Consider the following 22,479-nt stretch of genomic DNA (forward strand, 5'->3'; position numbering starts at 1 on the left):
ACTGTACTGACATTCGCAGCACTGTGTGACCTTGGCAGCCGAATCTGCTTATCAGACAGCTGGCAATGATGCAATCAGCAGCTGTCTACGTATTAGCTGTATGCTGTTGAGCAAGTGATGCCTGTAGGGGAGGGGGGCCTTCCCTCAGCTAGCCAATCGTGTGCTGCTCTTGTACTGTTTTCTGAACTGAGTTATTTAAGACTGATAGCTAGGGAAAGCCCTGTAGTATCTGGCCAACAATACTGTAAGGCAAACAAGAAGCACACTACAAGTAAGTGCTCTAGGCTTTAGTGTTAAATGGGTTCTGCAGTCAGTTTATTTGAAGTTTAGTCCTTTGAAGTTCTACTAATGTAGGTCTATATTGAAAAATTTCTAAGAAGTAAGCTGTGCCTTTTATGCAGCAGTATTTAGATATACCAAACAGCTTTATTTCCTTTATTTATTTTTATTTTATGTGAGGAACTACCTCATTATTTATTGCAACAAATATCATAATTTGTGACAAAAATTTATTATAATTATCAGAGTGGAGCACAAGTGGCACATGAGGGAAGTGTTCTGGGCAAATGTAGAAGGTTCCTTATTTACAAGTATCACTTTATAATAACACTCAGACCTGAAATGCAGAAAAAATGTTTGTAAGAAACACTTTAAGATGTTCATACTCAGCAACAGAAAAAAATAATAAATTACATGGTACCCAAAATAATGTTCACTTTAGTACATGCTGTGTTCTGAAAATCTTGTGCATCAAGGTAGGAACTATTCTGTATGGTTAAATAGCGAGTATCAGTGTGATACTGAAATGAGAAATCAAGCATAATTTCTGATTTATCTATGGTATAAAGTTTTTCTCATATTTTCACCATCAGTATGGTACAGGCCTGATTTTTGAATAAAAACAATGAAAAATTCAAACATTTTGTACTTTTTATAAACTTGTACAATATTAACATTTGGTTTTTAATTTATAACTATTGTTTCACTGGCACACAAAGGTTGGAGTGAATGTAGCTGCTTATACAACTCTTTGGCAATGTCCATAAGGTAAAAAAAAAAAGTTTGACAGACAGCACAAATGAACTGAAAAGCACATAATGCTTGTTTATACATGACAACTCCTACACCACCTTATGGTTATTGTGTAACAGTGGTATCTACAAATGAAAAGCATACAGTGAAGTGTGAATTCAAATGTGATGTGTTTAATTTTCACTCAAATTATACTTCACAATGCTTATCATTTACGGGACCTGAAAGTAACTGTTGCCTTCTTATAAAGCTGATATTTTAAGCATGACAAATAGCTCTAACCTCCAATAATCCAAATGTGTATTTTTAATTATTTATACAAACAGCACGAAAATTGCATCATCTAGTCTGACCACTTTCCTGTACCATTTTGTGCAGAGACTATCTCTGTTACGTAGCCAGTTGATTTGTTGACACAAACTTGAGTTGTAATCACGGCAATGCTTGACATGGAAAACAGATTTTGCTCTGTACCAACTTGGTGCACTTACTACAGCACATCTATGTGAGAATGTTGTTATTTACAGTCTGATAACATGTGTTTGGCTTCAAAGAATGACTTATAAATATTGCTAACAAAAAGTTCTCTTTGTATTCAAACTCAAGAGTAAAAAAATATATAATTGATAAACATTGATAGTTTGTTCACTTTTGCATTTTCATAGGCCTACATTTTGCTCAGACTATCATCAGTGCAGCAAGGTTAAAGTTGCTGTTTCTGCTCAAAAGCAAAAGTGAAAAGTAATTCAATTTTTCTGGAACCAATTCATGCTCATTTTTAGATTGCCATCCATTTCCCCCACCAGAAGCACTTTTCAAAATTCCATGTTGTTGGCAGCAGACAGTAGTGTGAAAGTATTTGCTTGTGCTTACAATCACAAAATGTGTTTGAAACTAACCGGTAAAACTGATCTAGTACCACACATATTTACACATTCTCATTTCTATATATTACGTACTACTATAAATGTACACTGTCACATCAAAGAGAAAAGAGCCTCAAAGAATATGCAGCACAAAATAGATGAAATTGGAACTGTAGAAGAAAGATGAAGGACATTAAATTGTCTGTATTAATTTTTCAGTGCAATGTTCATTGGAACACTGCTGAACTGTGCAGAATTTGTCAAGTGGTGGTCAATGCTCTGAATAACATAAATATTTGTCTTTCATTAAAGAAGTAAAAGCTACAGAGGTTTCATTTCATGGATTTTTTGTCAGATTAGTAGTTTCCAAATTTGTTCTTGAGAACTGTTGAAAGTACTGTAATTACTTTGATCATTTTGTTCAATCTCTACAGAAATGTGTTCATAAAATGCACAAAATAACTCAGATTCATTTTTTAAAAAAAGTTTCCTGGGAGATCAGTATTAGATTCCGATGCACCACTGCATTTACCTTGAGTCATTCCAACCGCAGTTAGCTGACTCCAGTCTGCATCATTTTTCCCCAGAAGTTGTTTATAGAAAGTTCTAGCTCACTTGCACGTTCTTGTGGCCTGTCCATCCTTTTTATATAGCTCAGTCTCACTTCACAGTCAATCTGAACCAGAGAAATAGTAATGCACTTTGTCAGGACAAACACAAATGCAGTAAAGGTATGAAATACTTAGAAAATACAGCAAAAAAAGTGAACACCAGAATTGATATCGTCAGAAAAGTTTCTACTTCAGGTTGGGGTACTGTATTCAGACAGATGTGTTGATTTACTGAACATTGCCAAAACAGAGCCCCAAACCACTCTCTCTTCCTTCCTCAAACAGTGCTTATAGAGTCCAAGAAGAGGCCATTCCGACATGCTGGTGTGCAGATCCTGGTGGTTAATGTCAACGCAGAATAAATGAGGGTGCAGAATGTCTGCCCATCATTTGTGTCTAATATTTCCACATGGATACTTCATCCTCCTGTTGCACAATAGTTTACTGTTTGTCTGGTGTCAAGGAGAACCTGTCACAGTTTTCTGAGACCACAGTCAGCTTTTCAGTCACAGAGTGATTGTAGTGGTCTCTAAAGAACACGATCTTACTAAACTGTAAGTGTACTGTGCAAGAAAAGTGGGGAAAAAAATGTGAAAGGTAATGTAAAAAAAAATCCCTAATTCATGAAATAGTATTTTCTCAAACACTATGGGGTACAGCAGAGATAACATGCAATCACAGATTTACAAATTCGACGGTCTATCAGTTGCATGGGTGGGGTGGGAGTGGGAGGGGGAATTCTCTTGGCTGACTCCACTGCTGTTAGGAGTAGATAGGACCGGACAGTTTGTAATTGTTTTGAGTGGTCTCCCACATACATCTTGTCAAACACTGGCCTGGATTACGCTTTACCAAAATAACTTTAAAAAAAAATAGCTTCCATAATACATTTTGTTAACCTTTAATTATGCCAGTCATGTTAGAAAGCATGAAAATAATTGAATAAAATCCATTAAAATGATCAGATGTGAAGCTTTGTAAGCGAACAGTGTTATAGGTTGCATATGTTGAACAAGCATTTTTAAATTTTATTGTGCTTCTTCACTTTGAGGATTTCTCCTGGTTATTTTTGTTAACAATCAATAGGAACTACTCAAGTTTTTGTATCAAAAATGGCAGTTTTAGAATCTTGCTCCTCCTTGCATAAATTTCGGTGGACACCTATGTCAGGGATGAAGGGACATGCACAGGATAAGCTAGCAGAGAAAGCTGTATTGAATAAGAATTGTGAATAGTTCTTTCTCTCACTTGAATTACGAAAATAACTAAAGCAAAAGTATAAATATTATTTAAAAAAAAATACAAAACAACAGTGTGCACTTCCCAGCACCCCTCCCCCCCCCCCCCCCCCACCCCTATACACACTTATAATATATAATTACTTCCCAGCAGTTTGCCAGGAGAACACTAACACACTGTACTCAAGTGCTACCAGGAGAGTCTTCCAGGATGTGGAGTGAATCACTTTATGCATTAACAACAAGAAGCAACCACTGCTGTAAAGTAGACTAACAGTCACAGATCTTAGGAAGACAGCAGCTACATTGGGGAAAGGGGGGGGGGGGGGCGCCACTATACCTTCTCTCAGCTCTGCTCAACTGCTGTCCTCATCTGACTGTCCAAATGTAACTGTCTATGTACTGATAAAGTCGACATCTGTTTAATACAGATATTAGATTTACATTGAATTTACATCACTGAGACCAAATACTCTGATAAATTGTAGGAGTGGCTAATAACGTACTGTTTTACTTTGTTTTCTAACATTGGGAGATGTTGTTTCCTGCCTGATTTATGCCCATAACCTGTTACAGATTTTTGCACCAGACTACAGAGCTCCATTCTGAACAACAGACAGGGACACACAGTCAGTGTGGATATTATTTCTGCTTCTAGTATTGGAGTTGTGAATTATGTAGTTCAACCTGAATTCACATCCGTTATTAACCATAAACACTGTAATGGAGTGGTGCCTATACGACTTGTCACCGACAGTCCCCGAAGAGGCTCCTTCGTCATCTTCAGTTATCGACTTCTTATTGCACACTTCTTTAGAATAAACACTTTTTTATCTTAGTTGTATTGCATCAGAAGATAATGCCACACAGTCTGGGAGAGGGCCATCAAGTGGAAGTTGTATGCTGCAGCTGCAGTCGACGTGTATTCTGTCACTAAGAAACTGCCTTCAGATTTTGGAGTAGGGCGATTCCAATCTCCGGTGGCAGTTGAGACTCAGGTTCCCGAATCACTTTACAGTCTGTGTCAGGGTGTCACAGAGACCAGGCCACTGCTCTGCCTGCTTTACCCAGCCCTTATCCTGTCCAAGCTCACGCTCCACTTCTAGTGACCCAGACGCTCACAGTGAATGTGGTAGCATCCTTAAAGAGCATGTAAGGGCAGTGAGACATACAAACAGCACGAGCTACATACAATCGTGTTGTCAAGTGCTTGTGCTGTGCAGATACTTCACAGTATATATGCATTTAAGCTAATTACATTTTTTTGTGGGCCAGCAAACGAATGTGGTAGATGTATCATTTTGTAGCAAACAATCTCAAGTTTGAGTCACACAGTGCATCAGTACCCCAATCCACCACCAGAAACACCAGTGTAGTGCACAGTTTAAATGACTACTTTCACTGGTGTGTGTTTTAGTCTCATGAAATGAACTCTGCACTGAATATGCTAAATAACTTCCCAGCAGGCCTACAATTTACTCTTGGCACAAGAACTTTGTTGAGATAGGTTGTTCACTGTGACATGATAAATCACCAGGTCACCTGCATGTTGATGATTATGTTGAATAGGTAGGCAGAGCTTCGCCCGCATTCCACAAAAATCAGCATGATGTCTGCATCATGAGACTGGCATTCCACAAACAAATGTTTGGCAAGTACTGCATACATGAAACTTCCTGGCAGATTAAAACTGTGTGCCAGACCGAGACTCGAACTCAGGACCTTTACCTTTCGCGAGCAAGTGCTGTATCAACTGAGCTACCCAAGCACGACTCACGCCCCTTCCTCACAGCTTCAGTTCTGCCAGTACCTCGTCTCCTACCTTCCAAACTTTACAGAACCTCTCTTGCGAACCTTGCAGAACTAGCACTCCTGAAAGAAAGGATATTGCAGTCCATGCTCTACTATTTTTTATTCTCTTTCTTTTCCTACTACCAAATTCCATTCTCCCATCACAGTTAAATTTTCCTAATTGCCAACTATATGAATGATTTATCTCATTAGGCATCTTTTTCGATCTCTTCATTATCTGTGCTACATAAACCTTTCCTACTGTGGTAGGTATTGGCTTTGTGGTGTTTTGCCTACAATAATGTATTCACTAGTCTGTTCATAGTAGCTTACTTGCACCTCTATTTTCATTGGCATTATTAGGTCCACTCGTGCATTACCCCTATTTGATATTTTGTGCTGATTAGGCTGTATATGCCTGCCCAGAAGTTCTGTTACTCCTGCCACTGCATTTCACTAAATCCCACTATATCTAATTCTAATCTTTCTATTTTCTTTTTTAAATTCTCTAATCTTCCTACCCAAAGATGGATCTAGCATTTCTTGCTCTGACCCATAGAATACCATTTTTCCTGATGATCACATCCTCCTGAGTAGTCCCCATGTGGCATCCCAATGGAGGCCTATTTTACCTCCAAAATATTTAACTCAAGAAGATACTATCTTCAACAAGTCAAAGAGTAGAGATGGATTCCCGCAGGAAAATTAGCGATTGCTGTTTCACTATGTTTTCACCTACTCTCAGTACCAGGACAGCAAGGCCATGTTGCTAGTGTTATGAACCCAGATCAGTCAACTGCTGAAAAAGCTGCTGCCCTTCTTCAGGAACCACATGTTTGCTGGCCTTTACACAGATACTCATCCATTCTGGTTGCACCGACCTGTATTACTGACTCATGCAAGCCACCCCACCTCAGCAAGATCCATTGTTTGTGAGGTGTGTGTCATGCTCACAAGTTTTAATTTCATATCTGGGTGCATCAGACAACTGTCAACAATGAATTATGAATTTACACATTTCTCGTAAAAATTGCTTACTGTTGTCCAAAATGAGAATTCAGCCAGTGAAAATAGCGGCCATCATTCACACTTTTTTGTATAAAGTGTAGGAGGGGAACACAAAAAAAGATTTTTGTTATAAAAATTTTAGGTCTGGTGAATGCGGAGGGTGGGGAATGATACATCATCGCTGAGATGCCAAATAGTGGGTCATTTGTAAGCCTGTGTGCGTGGTGACGGGGTCATGATAAATGAACCATTCACCTACTTGTCAAATTCCAGGTATTTACTTCACACATCCTTTCACAGACATCTTAAGAGTTCCAAATAAAACTGCTGGTTACCAGTCTGGCCTAGGTGTACATCGTCTTCACATTTTAACTCACGTGGCTTGCTGTTTTTGGTCTGGGATGCTAGGGAGTCCTCCACTCACTAGACACTGTAACACCAACTGTCATCACCTGTAATGCCTTTGTGCAAAGTTTGGGTCACTTTCAATCTCTGGCACACATCATACACATGTTTGTTAGCTCCTGTGTTAAAAAGTGAGGAACAAATTTAACAGGAATGCATGTCGTGCAAATCCTCATTCAAAATCCGCTGGCATGAGCTCCAACTCATGCCTGTCTCTGTTGAAATTTGGTCGATCACGAAACGACAACCTGTGCTGATTTTTTTCAACGTTTTCCTCATTTCACGATGTTACAGGGTGTTCAGAAAGAGGTTGGTCTTCAACACTCATCTCAAACTAGTGAAAAACTTATGTGAAACTCATAGCAACCTACTGGAAAGCCTCTTGAAGCATTTGGTGAGTCTTTATTGCCGATTTCTTAAGCATGAACCAAAATTTCACACACACTCTTTGTTTATCTGTAGCAGCCATAATGACTGTGCAAGTGTAACAGACCAGCTATCAGAGAAACACAATGCTATGCATGTTCATACACTCTGATGTACACGACTCGTGTCCGCCTGCCCCCGGTAGCTGAGTGGTCAGCATGGCAGCATGTCAATCATAAGAGCCCGGATTCCTAGAGATTTTCTCTGCTCAGGCACTGAAGTGGCATCAAATTGAAAGACTTGCACCCGGCGAACGGTCTACCTGATGGCAGACCCTTGTCACACGACAAAAGAAATTCGACTGGTAATGTTCTTACATTTTTAAAACAATGTAATGTTTAGCTTTCCCCAGGGACAAAAATAGGAATAGCTTTTTAGGTCCATATGAATTTGATCCTAACAATAACATAATTCTTTCCTTAACTTTCCACCTGAATGTTGGAGATATGTGAACTAAGTGGCTCTGAGCACTATGGGACTTAACATCTGAGGTCATCAGTCCGCTAGAACTTAGAACTACTTAAACCTAACTAACCTAAGGACATCACACACATCCATGCCCGAGGCAGGATTTGAACCTGCGACCGTAGCGGTCGCGCAGCTCCAGACTGAAGTGCCTAGAACCGCTCGGCCACACTGGCTGGCTGTGAACGAAGTATTTTTCCAGTGTATAATCACTGAAGGGCCAAAGAAACTGGTATAGGCATGTGTATTCAAATACAGAGATACGTAAACAGGCAAAATACGGCACTGCAGTCGGCAACACCTATATATGACAAAAAGTGTCTGATGCAGTTGTTAAACTATTTACTGCTGCTACAATGGCAGGTTATCAAGATGTAAGTGAATTTGAACGTGGTGTTATAGTTAGCACAAGAGCGATGGGACACAGCATCTCTGAGATACCGATGAAGTGGGGATTTTTCCATATGACCATTTCGCGAGTGCACCATGAATATGAGGAATCCAGTAAAACACCATCTCCGACATTGCTGCGGCCGGAAAAAGATCCTGCAAGAGTGGGACCAATGACGGCTGAAGAGAATTTGCTCAACGTGACAGAAGTGCAACCATTCCACAAATTGCTGCAGATTTCAATGCTGGGCCATCAACAAGTGCCAGTGTGCAGACCATTCAACAAAACATCATCGATATGGGCTTTCGGAGCCGAAGGCCCACTCATGTACCCTTGATGACTCTACAATACAGAGCTTTGTGCCTCGCTTGGGCCCATCATCGATGACACTGGACTGTTGACCGTAAACATGTTGCCTGGTCGGATGAGTCTCGTTTCAAATTGCATTGATAGGATAGACGTGTATGGGTATGGAGACAACCTCATGAATCCATGGACCCTGCATGTCAACAGGGGACCGTTCAAGCTGGTGGAGGCTTTTTTATGGTTAGGAGCATATCCAGTCGGAGTGATATGGGACTCCTGATACATCTAGGTGCGACTCTGACAGGTGACACGTACGTAAGTATGCTGTCTGATCACCTGCATACACTCATGTCCATTGCGCATTCCGACGCACTTGGGCAATTCCAGCAGGATAGTGCAACACCCCACACGTCCAGAATTGCTACAGAGTGGCTCCAGGAACACTCTTCTGAGTTTAAACGCTTCCGCTGGCCACCAAACTCCCCAGGCATGAGCATTTTTGAGAATATCTGGGATGCCTTGCAACATGCTGTTCAGAAGAGATCTCCACTCCTCGTACCCCTACGGATTTATGGGCTGCCCCGCAGGATTCATGGTGTCAGTTGCCTCCAGCACATCTTCACACATTAGTCGAGTCCATGCCACATCGTCTTGCAGCACTTCTGCGTGCTCACGGTGGTCTTACACGAGATTAGGCAGGTATATCAGTTTCTTTGGCTCTTCGGTGTAGTTGTGCATCGGATACCTTGTGCCGAGTACATTAGACCTCTGTGAAATACTATTTCTGGTTACTGACTGACAACGAGATCTTGTTCATAGTATCTACGTAAAATGTGTTACGTGTTAGTAAAACATAAGTTGTTATTTTCTCCCTAAACAATTTTTCCACGTCATTTCGTTGCGCTAAACTTAAGAGTCCAACAGGTAATGAGCCTCGCACTGAATGAACGCTAAGTAACAAATTTCACGGTGACGCGTTTTTCCGCAAAAGTGTGCAGATGACCATATAAAATTGCACTGTGTATACTGTGAGTAAAAGCGATTGTTAATATGAATATAACACAGATACTGCAAATTGAGCGGCTTGTAGGTTGCGACAATTGCGCAACTTGGTAATTTGTCGTTGAGGCTTACTTGCGTTTGGTTGACCAGGACGTCGGAAAAGGTGCATTGAAACGTAGAGTCAAGTTTTTCTACTGAGGACCGGAAGGCGAAATCAAAAATAATACTTTTCATTGATCCAGTACAATATGATCACATAGAAAAGGTTGTGTCAGCAAAGGAGCTATGGGACAAACTGAAAAACGCATTTGAAGATGGATGTTTAAACAGAAAAATAGGATTACTTCGCTAGCTGATACGTACAAGACTGAACAAGTGCAAAAGCGTGGACGAATACTTGTATAAAATAATTTCAATCTCAAATCATTTGAGGAATATTAGTTTTGAAATTGCAAAAGAATGGATTGGTACGTTATTGTTAGCTGGACTACCAGAAAAATATTGATCCATTGTAATATATCGATTATTCCTTGCTACTGTAGTGTTATCTTGAAGCTGTGAGAAAGGAGGACAGGCGTTCCAAGGCGCGGAAGCAGAAACGATGCTGAGGGCAGACGAAACTACGAGAGATATTGTTACATGAAGTAAACAGTAAGGGGAGAGCCTTGCGAAAATGCAGACGCCCCCAGACGCGGTCCCAGGGCGTTAGTTACTCCTCAGGGAATTAACATGTAACTTCATATGTCGTCTAGACGCTGTAGTAGGCTGTCACCATAGAATTTTGTAACCAATAGGCACCTACTAGTGTATAAAGCCAGCTTGATACCAGCCCTGAGAACAGCAACGTCAGTAGACTCACAATGGTTAGAAAGAGAGTGAAAACGCCAAAAACCGTTGACCTAGCAGTCCATACTCCGGGGAGCCTGAGGGGCGGGGATAAATGACGTATAACAATAATGTTGCAAGACTTATTTGGCAGAGCAGTTACGTTCAGCTTTTAGCTGACCAATGTTGATACCAAATACGGACTTAGTGCAACAGTATTAAAATCCCCGCCTTAGGAGCAGTAGAGGGGACCTAACTAAACCGTGATTGGCAGGCGCCTGCAAGAGACCTACGGGATGGGCTGAGTAGCTTTAAGTGGGAAAAACAGTGCCCCACGCGACTCTTTAAAACCCCTAGATTCCGCATTTTGGCAGAGTTCTCAGTCAGACGATCTGGGCGCAGAATCCGCGTCCGTCGACTCCAGCCTCGGTCCAGCTCCGCGTAAGTCTGCTCTCTCACTTGGAGTGCCTCAGTGAACAGTGTCACATTCAGTATGTTTTGTTTTGCAACTAAGTTGTTGCCTTAAGATGCTGCTAGTGTTTGCTACTGTGGTTAGCATCCACTCCTGGGAATTATGCACTGGTTTCTGTTGTAACAGTGTTATTTGTGCTTTTTCTAAACCTTGAACTAGCCTCCAGTGTATTAGTTAGTCATGTCTGGAATAAACAACTATTTCAGAACCCTGTTTGTCTATGAGTCTCCACAACGAGTTCCTTACCGAGTCTCACCACCTGCATTTCTAGTATATGCCTGTACCAGTGTTGGCTCATATAGAAGAAAACAATCAAATGTCTTTACAGTGAATTGTCTTCTGCCGTCTGCTCTGTACCGCTCGGGAGCGCAGACTGACCAGGAACCCCTTTTTCCCTCTCCCACATATGTCAAGACACGACGCTATTTTGGAAAGTTCGGGAATAATTACAGTGGATATTGTGAATGCAAAGATTACACAGAATGTGAGAAATGATTAAGTGAGCCAGATTCTTATGCTCCAGAAATACAAATATCGTCGGCTTTATACTCTAAATACAAAAAGAAGTCAATAAAATGTTTCAGATGCCAGAATACTGAAATTTTTCATGACAGTGTAATGGAAGGTTGAGTATTAAAGAAAAGAATTCTAGTAGTCTTGGGAGGAAGACTACCCATAAAGGTAAGGCATTTTTCTGCTTTTTATTGTCTTAGTGAAAAATGGTTCAAATGCTCTGAACACTATGGGACCTAACATCTGAGGTCATCAGTCCCCTAGAACTTAGAACTACGTAAACCTAACCAACCTAAGGACATCACACGCATCCATGCCCGAGACAGGATTCGAACCTGTGACCATAACACTTGCGCGGTTCCGAACTGGAGCGCCTAGAACCGCTCGGCCACAAAGACCGGCTGTCTTAGTGAAGCGAGTGACGATCATGTAGAATGGGTTCTAGATTCAGGAGTATCTGTGCATATTATTAAAGCTTCATCAGTCTTGTATGATGTCCACTCAAGGACCGACACTGGAATTTCTACAGTTGTCAGGTCTAAGTAAAAATGTGAACTCACAGGATTGGGTTGGGTTGCTTTGGGGGAAGAGACCAAACAGCAAGGTCATCGGTCTCATCGGATTAGGGAAGGATGGGGAAGGAAGTCGGCCGTGCCCTTTGAAAGGAACCATCCCAGCATTTGCCTGGAGCGATTTAGGGAAATCACGGAAAACCTAAATCAGGATGGCCGGGCGAGGGATTGAAGCGTCGTCCTCTCGAATACGAGTCCAGTCTGCTACCACTGCGCCACCTCGCTCGGTCAAATCACAGGAAATGTTGATCTTAAATTGCTAGTGAATTGGGAAAAACAAATTGTTACTGCTCATGTTGTACATTATGTGAAGAACATGGCAACCTACGGCTACTAATAATGTAATAAATTTACGTGTATACATTACATATACAATCTCTAATACATTTGCTGACAGAGTTCTATTTACAAAGAACCACTGTTACTAATGCATGGAAAAGAAGTCCAAATATGGGATAAAACAACGTCACTAGAAAGAGAAACTTCCGCTTAACACTACGGAAGCGTAAGAAATAAGAAAAAAATTGGAAGGTGGGTGGGCACTGCATGTGCGTAAGCACTGCGTCTTGCTCATGTTAAGTAACGTAATTTTACATTAGAGCAAGATGGCAATCTCTCATAGAAGACCAGTAATAAATGCAATAATTTTAGAGGTATACATTAAATATAAAATTACCTGTAAAACATTCATGTAGCAGGGTGACACTGAACAAAAATTTAGTGTGCAGAAGACAACAATTCTATTACCGGTACCGTACAACAAATTACTTATATTACAGTTTTTTTTAGAATACCAGCTGTAGGAACATTTGGTGGAAAGATGACGAAAAATGAAATCCAGCAATATAAAATGTAAGTAACTGAACAGTAGAGAGAAAATGTTTTGAGGAAAAGTGCACATTCGCCGATGTTGGCGGAGATCAGTAAACACGTACTACAGTATGTGACCTAGAACAACAGTTTAAAGTCATCAAGGAAGCGCTTACTAGCGAGCTGCAACTGATCGTTAACATGATCCTGTCTCTATTATAGCAAGATGTTTATAAATTTCAAGTGCTCCTAATAAATCCATTTTCCAGCGTTTTATTTCCTTACGTAAAAGTATGGTTTCTTCTAATTCTCTCGGAGAATGGTCTGAAATAAGTAAATGTTCAGCAAAATAACAAGAGTCTTTCACAAATTCAAGTGCTTATAAAGTCGGCTGTTAAGGATTGCCCTAGCTATTATATAGGGCAGACTGGTAGAGCTGTTGCGTAAGAAATGAGGAAATGTTCATAATCCTTCTAATTCCCTCGGAGAATGATGTGAAATGAGTAAACGTTCAGCAAAAGAAGGATTATGAACATTTCCCCATTTCTTACGCAACAGCTCTACCAGTCTGCCCTATATAATAGCTAGGGCAATCCTTACAGACGAGTTTATAAGCGCCTGAATTTGTGAAAGACTCTTGTTATTTTGCTGAACATTTACTTATTTCAGACCATTCTCCGAGGGAATTAGAAGAATCTATAATTTTACGTGAGGAAATAAAAGGCTGGAAATTGGATTTCAGAAGAACTTGGCCAGCATCTCGTGGTCGTGCGGTAGCGTTCTCGCTTCCCACGCCCGGGTTCCCGGGTTCGATTCCCGGCGGGGTCAGGGATTTTTTCTGCCTCGTGATGGCTGGGTGTTGTGTGATGTCCTTAGGTTAGTTAGGTTTAAGTAGTTCTAAGTTCTAGGGGACTGATGACCTAAGATGTTAAGTCCCATAGTGCTCAGAGCCATTTGAACCATTTTAAGAAGAACTTGAAATTTATAAACACCTTGCTAACAGTGTGGATAACGCCCTTGGACGATCAGTTGCAACTCGCGCTGGTAAGCACTTCCTTGATAGCTTCGAAGACCTGCTCACGGTCGCATAGTAAGTGTTTACCGATCTCCGCTAACTTCGGCGAATGTGCCGTTTTCCTCAAAATAATTCCTCTCTACTGTTCAGCTACTTGCATTTAATATTACTGAGTTTCATTTTTCCTGGTCTTTTCATCACACGTTCTGACAGTTGGTATTCCAAAAAATTGCAACAAAAATATTTTTTTGAAATAGAATTGTTATCTTCTGCACACTAAATTTACGTGCAGTATCATTCTGATACATAAATGTTTTACAGGTAATTTTATATTTAATATATACCTCTAAAATTATTGCATTCATTCCTTGCTCCTACAAGAGACTGCCATTTTGCTTTAATGTAAAATTACGTTACTTAACACCAGCAAGACGCAGTGCTTTGTATAGCGCCCACTGCATTCCAATTTTCTCTTATCGCTTAAGCTTCCGTAGTGTTAAGCGAAAGTTTCTCTTTTTAGTGTTGTTGTTCTAGCTCATATTTGCTCGTCTTTCCCCATTCCTTTGTAACAGTGGTCCTTTGTAAATGGAGCTCTACCGTCTGCACGCTGAATCTACGTGTAGTATTTATTACTCTGTCAGCAAATGTATTAGAGATTGTACACGTAATGTATACCTGTAAACTTATTGCATTATTAGTAGCTGCGTAGAAGAAATTTTCTTACTTTAATGTAAAATGCTGTTGCTTAACACAAGGAAGGCGTTGGTCTTACACGCATGTGTTTAGCGCCCTCTGCATGCCAATTTTTCCTTATCGCCTGAGCCTGTACCTTTGAACAGCTGCCCATTGTGTCTGACATTGCGAATACTTACGTTATGCATACATATTTTTCTTTGGCTTCCTGTGATAATTTTATACATACAATAGATTTTACCAGTGGGTGAATACATTTGTGCGTTTATTCTTACGTACGCTGAATGTAATCTAGCTGCTGTCTTAAGCCATGGTACGTGATGTATCTGGTTTTTATATCAATTTTACGTATGACAAGAGCTACTCGGCTTTAGATAATGTAACGTACCACTATATGGTGTAACAAGTCACTACGCTTATCTCACAAATATTTTTCTATTATTAATATTTTGTTATGAATGTAAACATAGTTTGTAACCATTTATATATTTATATATATTCTTCTGAAGAAGATATTTTTATAAATATCGAAAGATAGGTCAAGGGCTAAATAAACCTTTGGTTTGCAACTGGTTGGCTGCTTTTTTCAACATTTTCAAATTTACGCAGCTGCTGAATAGCAGCCATGTATAAGATTTTGAAATGAACACTGTGAGGTGTATTTGCAAGGGAATGATGTTAGACTGCCATTTCGATCGAATTAAAACAGATTTATGGAAGTCTTGCAACTAATTCATACAGGTCGCTGTGAACCTATGGAGAATAAATGCTTAGGAGGTAACTACTATTTCTTGACATTCATAGATGATTTTTCTAGATACATTCATGTTTACCTTACAAGTACCTAGGATCAAGTGAATGATGTATCTGCTGTTTATTGCAAAGTGGCCAAAAGACAAATTGGGAAGAAAATTAAAATTATTAGATCAGACAATGGATCAGAATATATAAACAGACAATTTAAGGAACTGTTGAATGAAATGGATATCAGGCATCAGACTGTCATTCGCCATAGTCCCTCTCAAAATGGAGCTGCAGAATACGTCAACAGAACCAATGCAAGAAGTATGTTAAGCAAAGCTGGGTTACCAAGTGCTTTTGGGCAGAGGCCGTGTCAGTGTGGTGTATTTAATTAACAAATCACCTACCAAAGATGTGAGAATAGACACGTTATGAAGAATGGAATGGAAGAAAGTGGACCAAAGGCACGCAAAAGTCTTTTGATGTGAGGCCATAGTTCAGATTCCAAAATCATTAAGAGGTAAGTGGGACGCAGAATCTCAGAAATATACTTTGTTGGCTACTGTTAGGATTCAAAAGGATACAGGTTTTGTAATCCCATGAGTAAGAAGATAATAAGTAGTAGAGATGTAGTATTTTTAGAGAATTCTTAACATAAAATAAACGAAAATAGTTAAAATAATACAGTAATTCAACCAAATATAAGGTGTGATAATGCTGAAATACAGATGGAAACGGAAACAGAGGAAGATAAGAATAAAGATCAATCTGATTTGCTACCTGCGAAATGAAATTGAGGAAGAAGATTCGATAGAGGAAGTGAGTTTAAGGCGTTCTACATGTAGAACAAAACCAAAAAGATATCCATAGTATGACATGTGTGTTTCTCAAACCTTCAACAGTCGATGAAACCTTGGCTAATACTTGTGCTCAAAGTTGGAAAGAGGCTATTGAAAAAGAATTACATTCATTTTTGGATAATGTTCCATATGAATGTGTTGAGATGACCGAAAATAAAGAGCCACTAAGGACAAGATGGATATTCAATATTAAAAATCCTTAGAGTGCAGTACCAAATTCTAGGCCAGATTGGTAGTTAAAGGATACTGCCAGAAACAAAGAATAGATTATCAGAAGACTTTCTCACCAATGGTGAAATATTTATCATATTACAATCTTGGCCATATGTGCAGATGATTTTTTTATGTTTTGACCAATAATGAAAATGAAATGGACTTTTTAAAAAACGGTTATGGTCAGAATTTAATTAGCATGACTTAAGGGGAAGTTAATCAGTACTTAGGCGTGAAGGCTCTAAGAAGTACCAACAGAGAAGAATTATGAATTGCTCAGTGTGTGTATACAAGAAGTATATAAGAAAAGTATAGTACAGAAAATTGTGAACATATTTCTACTCCAATGGAAAATAATGCAAAACTGTTAATAACTAGTGAGGACAAGAAATTTAAGGAAAGTGTACCCTATTTGTAAGCTGCAGGAAGTCTACTGTACTTAGTACAGACTTCCAGACCAGACATTGCATTTGCCGCAAATGCTGTAAGCAAATTTTACAATGGTCCAAGAAAAAACATTGGATGGCAATCAAGAGAATATTCAGGTATTTAAAGGGAACTACTTCTTATAGGCTGAAGTATTCTCAAACGGGAAATGTACATTTAGAGCAGTATAGTGATGGAGATTGGAGAAATGAACTGGAAAGCAGACACTCTGTCACTAGAAGTTGCTTTAAACCAATGGGAGGACTGATATCCTGGTAATGTAAGAGACAGAGGACAGTTGCTTTGAGCACCATGAAAGCTGAATATTTGGCCTTATCCTCCACTATCGAAAAACCTCTTTGGATTAGAACTTTGACGGGCGAAATAGAAACTCTTACAAAAATAAAACCAGTTGTGATATTTTATGATAATTTGGGGGCTATTAAACCTGCCAACAATAGTGTCACCAGTGTGAGATACAAACATATTGACATGAAACATTACATTATAAGGGATCACTGGGAGCATGGAAATATAACCATCAAGTATCTATCCACAGAAGAAAAGTCATCAGATCTCCTAATCATGCCTTCCAATTAGGACTACTTTCAGAAGTTAGTGAAACATTATGGTCTAACCTGTGATGCGTAGTGTTCAGTATCTGAAACATATTTGTTCAGGAGGGGAGTGTTGGATATATATGAACAAAATATTTTTCCAGTGTGTATAGTTGTGCCTAGGATACATTGTACTGAGTGCATTAGACCTCTGTGAACTGGTATTCTAGGGTTTTTGATCGGCAATGAAGCCTTGTGTGTACCCTGTTTATAAAATGTGTTATGTGTTAATAAAATACAAAATTTTATTTGGTCCCTAAGCAATTTTTCCACATCTTTTTGCTGCGGCAAACTAAAAACTCCAGCACTGAAAACTATAAAGTTGTACTTGATAAAGAGCAGTGAAATAAGCTCATTTCGCTGGTGTCGGACATATCTTTTGCGTCATGTCGTTCAGGTAATGAAGACATCGTAGGCCTTAACCTATCCTTGGTAATTAGGTCCATACTTTATGGCAATGTGTGGCCGCAATTGTGTTGTCATCAATATTGCTGCAAAATTTGGGATAGCTGGGCAATACTGCTGATTGCTCAGGCTGCTGCAGGTACAGCTCAGGTATTACCGTCAGAAATATCTGTATTGTGGGGCAATATCTATCTCTGTCCTTGTCTAAAAAGCATCCCTCTGAGTGAGAAAAATGTTCCGTGCAAAAAATGTTTCAAATTGACCAGCATGTCAAGACAAGTATTCATACCGCAAGAATGCAAAGGAAAGACCTATGACAACAACTTTTGACAGTGGCAAGTAGCAGTAGCAGTGATTTAAGCTCCAAAGGTAACCAAAAATACATGGATCTATATCAAACATTCATTGCAAGTAATATTCCTCTTCACAAACTTACAAACCCTATCCCTTAAGGTTTCCTGTGCAAATACCGCTTAAATCAAAATATACCAGATGAAAGAAAGAGATGAAATGGTGAAGGCAGCAGAGGATCAAGTAGGTAAAAGTACGAGGGCTAGTAGAAATCCTTGGGTAAGGCCGGTATTACACTATCAAATTTCTTTGACAGAGATTTGATCAAAGATATCATCAAATATTCGTCAAATTTGTTTGACAAAGATATTTGACATCACACTAAAAAGGGGTATTACACTGTCGTCATATTATTCATCAAATTTCAAGATGGCGGACAACAACCTGTTATGTGCTGCAGTTTCTAGTACCATAATTGCACTGTGTGTGTTTTTGGAAGAAAAGCAGCGGGAAAAAAGGAAACATACTTGTATGAAGCCACAAGTAATTCGTCGAGAGAGTAAAAGCATTCAGCAAAATGTGTTACGAGAGCTGCTATGGAGGACGTAAATTACTTACGAAAGGGTAGGAGTGTATTTCAGTATTTGCTCAATAAAGTGGCTTCTCATATTACAAAAGAGAATACACTTTTGAGAAATGCTTTACGTGCAGAAGACAGGCAAACTGTGAAAATGGGGTTTCTTGACACAGGAGAGAGCTACTCCAGTTTACAACACAAAACTCGAATATCACACTGTACATCAACCAAAATAATTCCAGAGGTGTGAAGCGATTTATAAAGCACTGAAGTGACAATAAGTGAATGAAAATACATGTTTAGTACACTATATGGGCAATAATAACTATTTTTATTTTTGAATAATGGAATTACTGTTCCAACACCTGTTGTTGTTGTTGTGATCTTCAGACCTGATACTGGTTTGATGCAGCTCTCAATGCTACTCTATCCTGTGCAAGCTTCTTCATCTCCCAGTACCTACTGCAGCCTACATCCATCTGAATCTGCTTAGTGTATTCATCCCTTGGTCTCCCTCTACGATTTTTACCCTCCACACTGCCCTCCAATACTAAATTGGTGATCCCTCGATGTCTCAGAATGTGTCCTACCAACCGATCCCTTCTTCTAGTCAAGTTGTGCCACAAGCTCCTCTTCTCCCCAATTCTATTCATTACCTCCTCATTAGCTATGGGATCTACCCATCTAATCTTCAGCATTCTTCTGTAGCACCACATTTCGAAAGCTTCTATTATCTTCTTGTCAAAACTATTTATCATCCATGTTTCACATCCATACATGGCTACACTCCATACAAATACTTCCAGATACGACTTCCTGACATTTAAATCTCTACTCAATGTTAACAAATTTTTCTTCTTTAGAAACGCTTTCCTTGCCATTGCCAGTCTACATTTTATATCCACTCTACTTCGACCATAATCAACTATTTTGCTCCCCAAATAGCAAAACTCATTTACTACTTTAAGTGTCTCATTTCCTAATCTAATTCCCTCCGCATCACCCGATTAAATTCGACTACATTCCATTATCCTCATTTGCTTTTGTTGATGTTCATCTTATATTCTCCATTCCGTTCAACTGCTCTTCCAAGTCCTTTGCTGTCTCTGACAGAATTACAATGTCATCGGCGAACCTCAAAGTTTTTATTTCTTCTCCATGGACTTTAATACCTACTCCGAACTTTTCTTTTGTTCTCTTTATTGCTTGCTCAATATACAGATTGAATAACATCGGGGATAGGCTACAACCCTGTCTCACTCCCTTTCCAACCACTGCTTCCCTTTCATACCCCTCGACTTTTATAAATGCCATCTGATTATTGTACAGATTGTAAATAGCCTTTCGCTCCCAGTATTTTATCCCTGCCACCTTCAGAATTTGAAAGACAGTATTCCAATCAACATTGTCAAAAGCTTTCTCTAAGTCTACAAATGGTAGAAACATAGGTTTGCCTTTTCTTAATCTTTCTCCTAAGATAAGTCGTAGGGTCAGTATTGCCTCACGTGTTCCCACGTTCCTACGGAATCCAAACTGATCTTCCCCGAGGTCAGCTTCAACCAGTTTTTCCATTCGTCTGCAAAGAATTCGCGTTAGTATTTTGCAGCTGTGACTTATTAAACTGATTGTTCGGTGATTTTCACGTCTGTCAACACCTGCTTTCTTTGGGATTGGAATTATTATATTCTTCTTGAAGTCTGAGGGTATTTCGCCTGTCTCATACATCTTGCTCACCAGATGGTAGAGTTTTGTCAGGACTGGCTCTCCCAAGGCCATCAGTAGTTCTAATGGAATGTTGTCTTCTCCCGGGGCCTTGTTTCGACTCAGGTCTTTCAGTGCACTGTCAAGCACTTCACACAGTATCGTATCTCCTATTTCATCTTCATCAACATCCTCTTTCATTTCCACAATATTGTCCTCAAGTACATCGCCCTTGTATAGACCCTCTATATACTCCTTACACCTTTCTGCTTTCCCTTCTTTGCTTAGAACTGGGTTTCCATCTGAGCTCTTGATATTCATGCAAGTGGTTCTCTTCTCTTCAAAGGTCTCGTTAGTTTTCCTGTAGACAGTATCTGTCTTACCCCTAGTGTGATAAGTCTCTACATCCTTACATTTGTCCTCTAGCCATCCCTGCTTAACCATTTTGCACTTCCTGTCGATCTCATTTTTGAGACGTTTGTATTCCTTTTTGCCTGCTTTATTTACTGCATTTTTATATTTTCTCCTTTCATCAATTAAATTCAATATTTCTTCTGTTACCCAAGGGTTTTTACTAGCCCTGGTCATTTTACCTAATTGATCCTCTGCTGCCTTCGCTGTTTCATCCCTCAAAGCTACCCATTCTTCTTCTACTGTATTTCTTTCCCCCATTCCTGTCAATTGTTCCCTTATGCTCTACCTGAAACTCTGTACCACCTCTGGTTTAGTCAGTTTATCCAGGTCCCATCTCCTTAAATTCCCACCTTTTTGCAGTTTCTTCAATTTTAATCTGCAGTTCATAACCAATAGATTGTGGTCAGAGTCCACATCTGCCCCTGGAAATGTCTTACAATTTAAAAGTTGGTTCCTAAACCTCTGTCTTACCATTATATAATCTATCTGAAGTTGTTGTTGTTGTGATCCTCAGTCCCGAGCCTGGTTTGATGCAGCTCTCCATGCTACTCTATCCTGTGCAAGCTTCTTCATCTCCCAGTACCTACTGCAACCGCCGGCCGAAGTGGCCGTGCGGTTAAAGGCGCTGCAGTCTGGAACCGCAAGACCGCTACGGTCGCAGGTTCGAATCCTGCCTCGGGCATGGATGTTTGTGATGTCCTTAGGTTAGTTAGGTTTAACTAGTTCTAAGTTCTAGGGGACTAATGACCTCAGCAGTTGAGTCCCATAGTGCTCAGAGCCATTTGAACCTACTGCAACCTACATCCTTCTGAATCTGCTTAGTGTATTCATCCCTTGGTCTCCCTCTACGATTTTTACCCTCCACGCTGCCCTCCAATGCTAAATTTGTGATCCCTTGATGCCTCAGAACATGTCCTACCAACCGGACCCTTCTTCTAGTCAAGTTGTGCCACAAACTTCTCATCTCCCCAATCCTATTCAATACCTCCTCATTAGTTACGTGATCTACCCACCTTATCTTCAGCATTCTTCTGTAGCACCACATTTCGAAAGCTTCTATTCTCTTCTTGTCCAATCTAGTTATCATCCATGTTTCACTTCCATACATGGCTACACTCCATACAAATACTTTCAGAAACGACTTCCTGACACTTAAATCTATACTCGATGTTAACAAATTTCTCTTCTTCAGAAACGCTTTCCTTGCCATTACCAGTCTACATTTCATATCCTCTCTACTTCGACCATCGTGTTATTTTACTCCCTAAATAGCAAAACTCATTTACTACTTTAAGTGTCTCATTTCCTAATCTAATTCCCTCAGCATCACCTGACTTAATTTGACTACATTCCATTATCCTCGTTTTGCTTTTGTTGATGTTCATCTTATATCCTCCTTTCAAGACACTATCCATTCCATTCAACTGCTCTTCCAAGTCATTTGCTGTCTCTGTATCTCCAGGGTTCTTCCATGTATACAACCTTCTTTCATGATTCACCTATGAAATTGATAAAAAGTACGAAACAGATGAGGCGCTTTTTAACTTGTGGCATCCTGAGTTCAAGGATTAACAAAGTAGGATGGGAAGCTAAGAAAGAATTTTTTGTTTTCTATTCTCTATTCCAGCTTGGTGAAAAGCTGCCTGGATGTTTCAATATGTAGAGGTAGATGGCTGTAGCTGTGACTGTGGACATGAAATCGCCTGCCACATATTTCACTTACCCATCAACACAAAATTAATAGCATACAGTGAACAGAAGACAAAAGACTTTTATGATCAAATCTACGGCAA

At 39.7% G+C, this 22,479-nt stretch overlaps 1 protein-coding gene across 3 annotated transcripts in view; it reads left to right on the forward strand.

Moving 5' to 3' along the window:
* LOC124550872 (glycine N-methyltransferase) overlaps positions 1-22,479 on the forward strand; it is an 89,199-nt gene that overhangs the window by 308 nt on the left and 66,412 nt on the right. The window contains exons 1-2 of one of the 3 annotated variants that reach the window (XM_047125624.1): positions 255-271; positions 7,246-7,345. The exons of 1 other annotated variant lie outside the window; for it this stretch is intronic. Coding sequence is in view for 1 of the 2 variants with exons in the window: in XM_047125622.1 (XP_046981578.1) it covers positions 118-271 (154 nt within the window). In the remaining variant the exon portion in view is untranslated. Of the gene's footprint in view, positions 1-102; positions 272-7,245; positions 7,346-22,479 lie in introns of those variants that run through there. One more of the 3 variants, XM_047125622.1, reaches the window with a different exon arrangement.

This window comes from Schistocerca americana, chromosome 9 (assembly GCF_021461395.2).
Source record: "Schistocerca americana isolate TAMUIC-IGC-003095 chromosome 9, iqSchAmer2.1, whole genome shotgun sequence".
Lineage (NCBI taxonomy): Eukaryota > Metazoa > Arthropoda > Insecta > Orthoptera > Acrididae > Schistocerca > Schistocerca americana.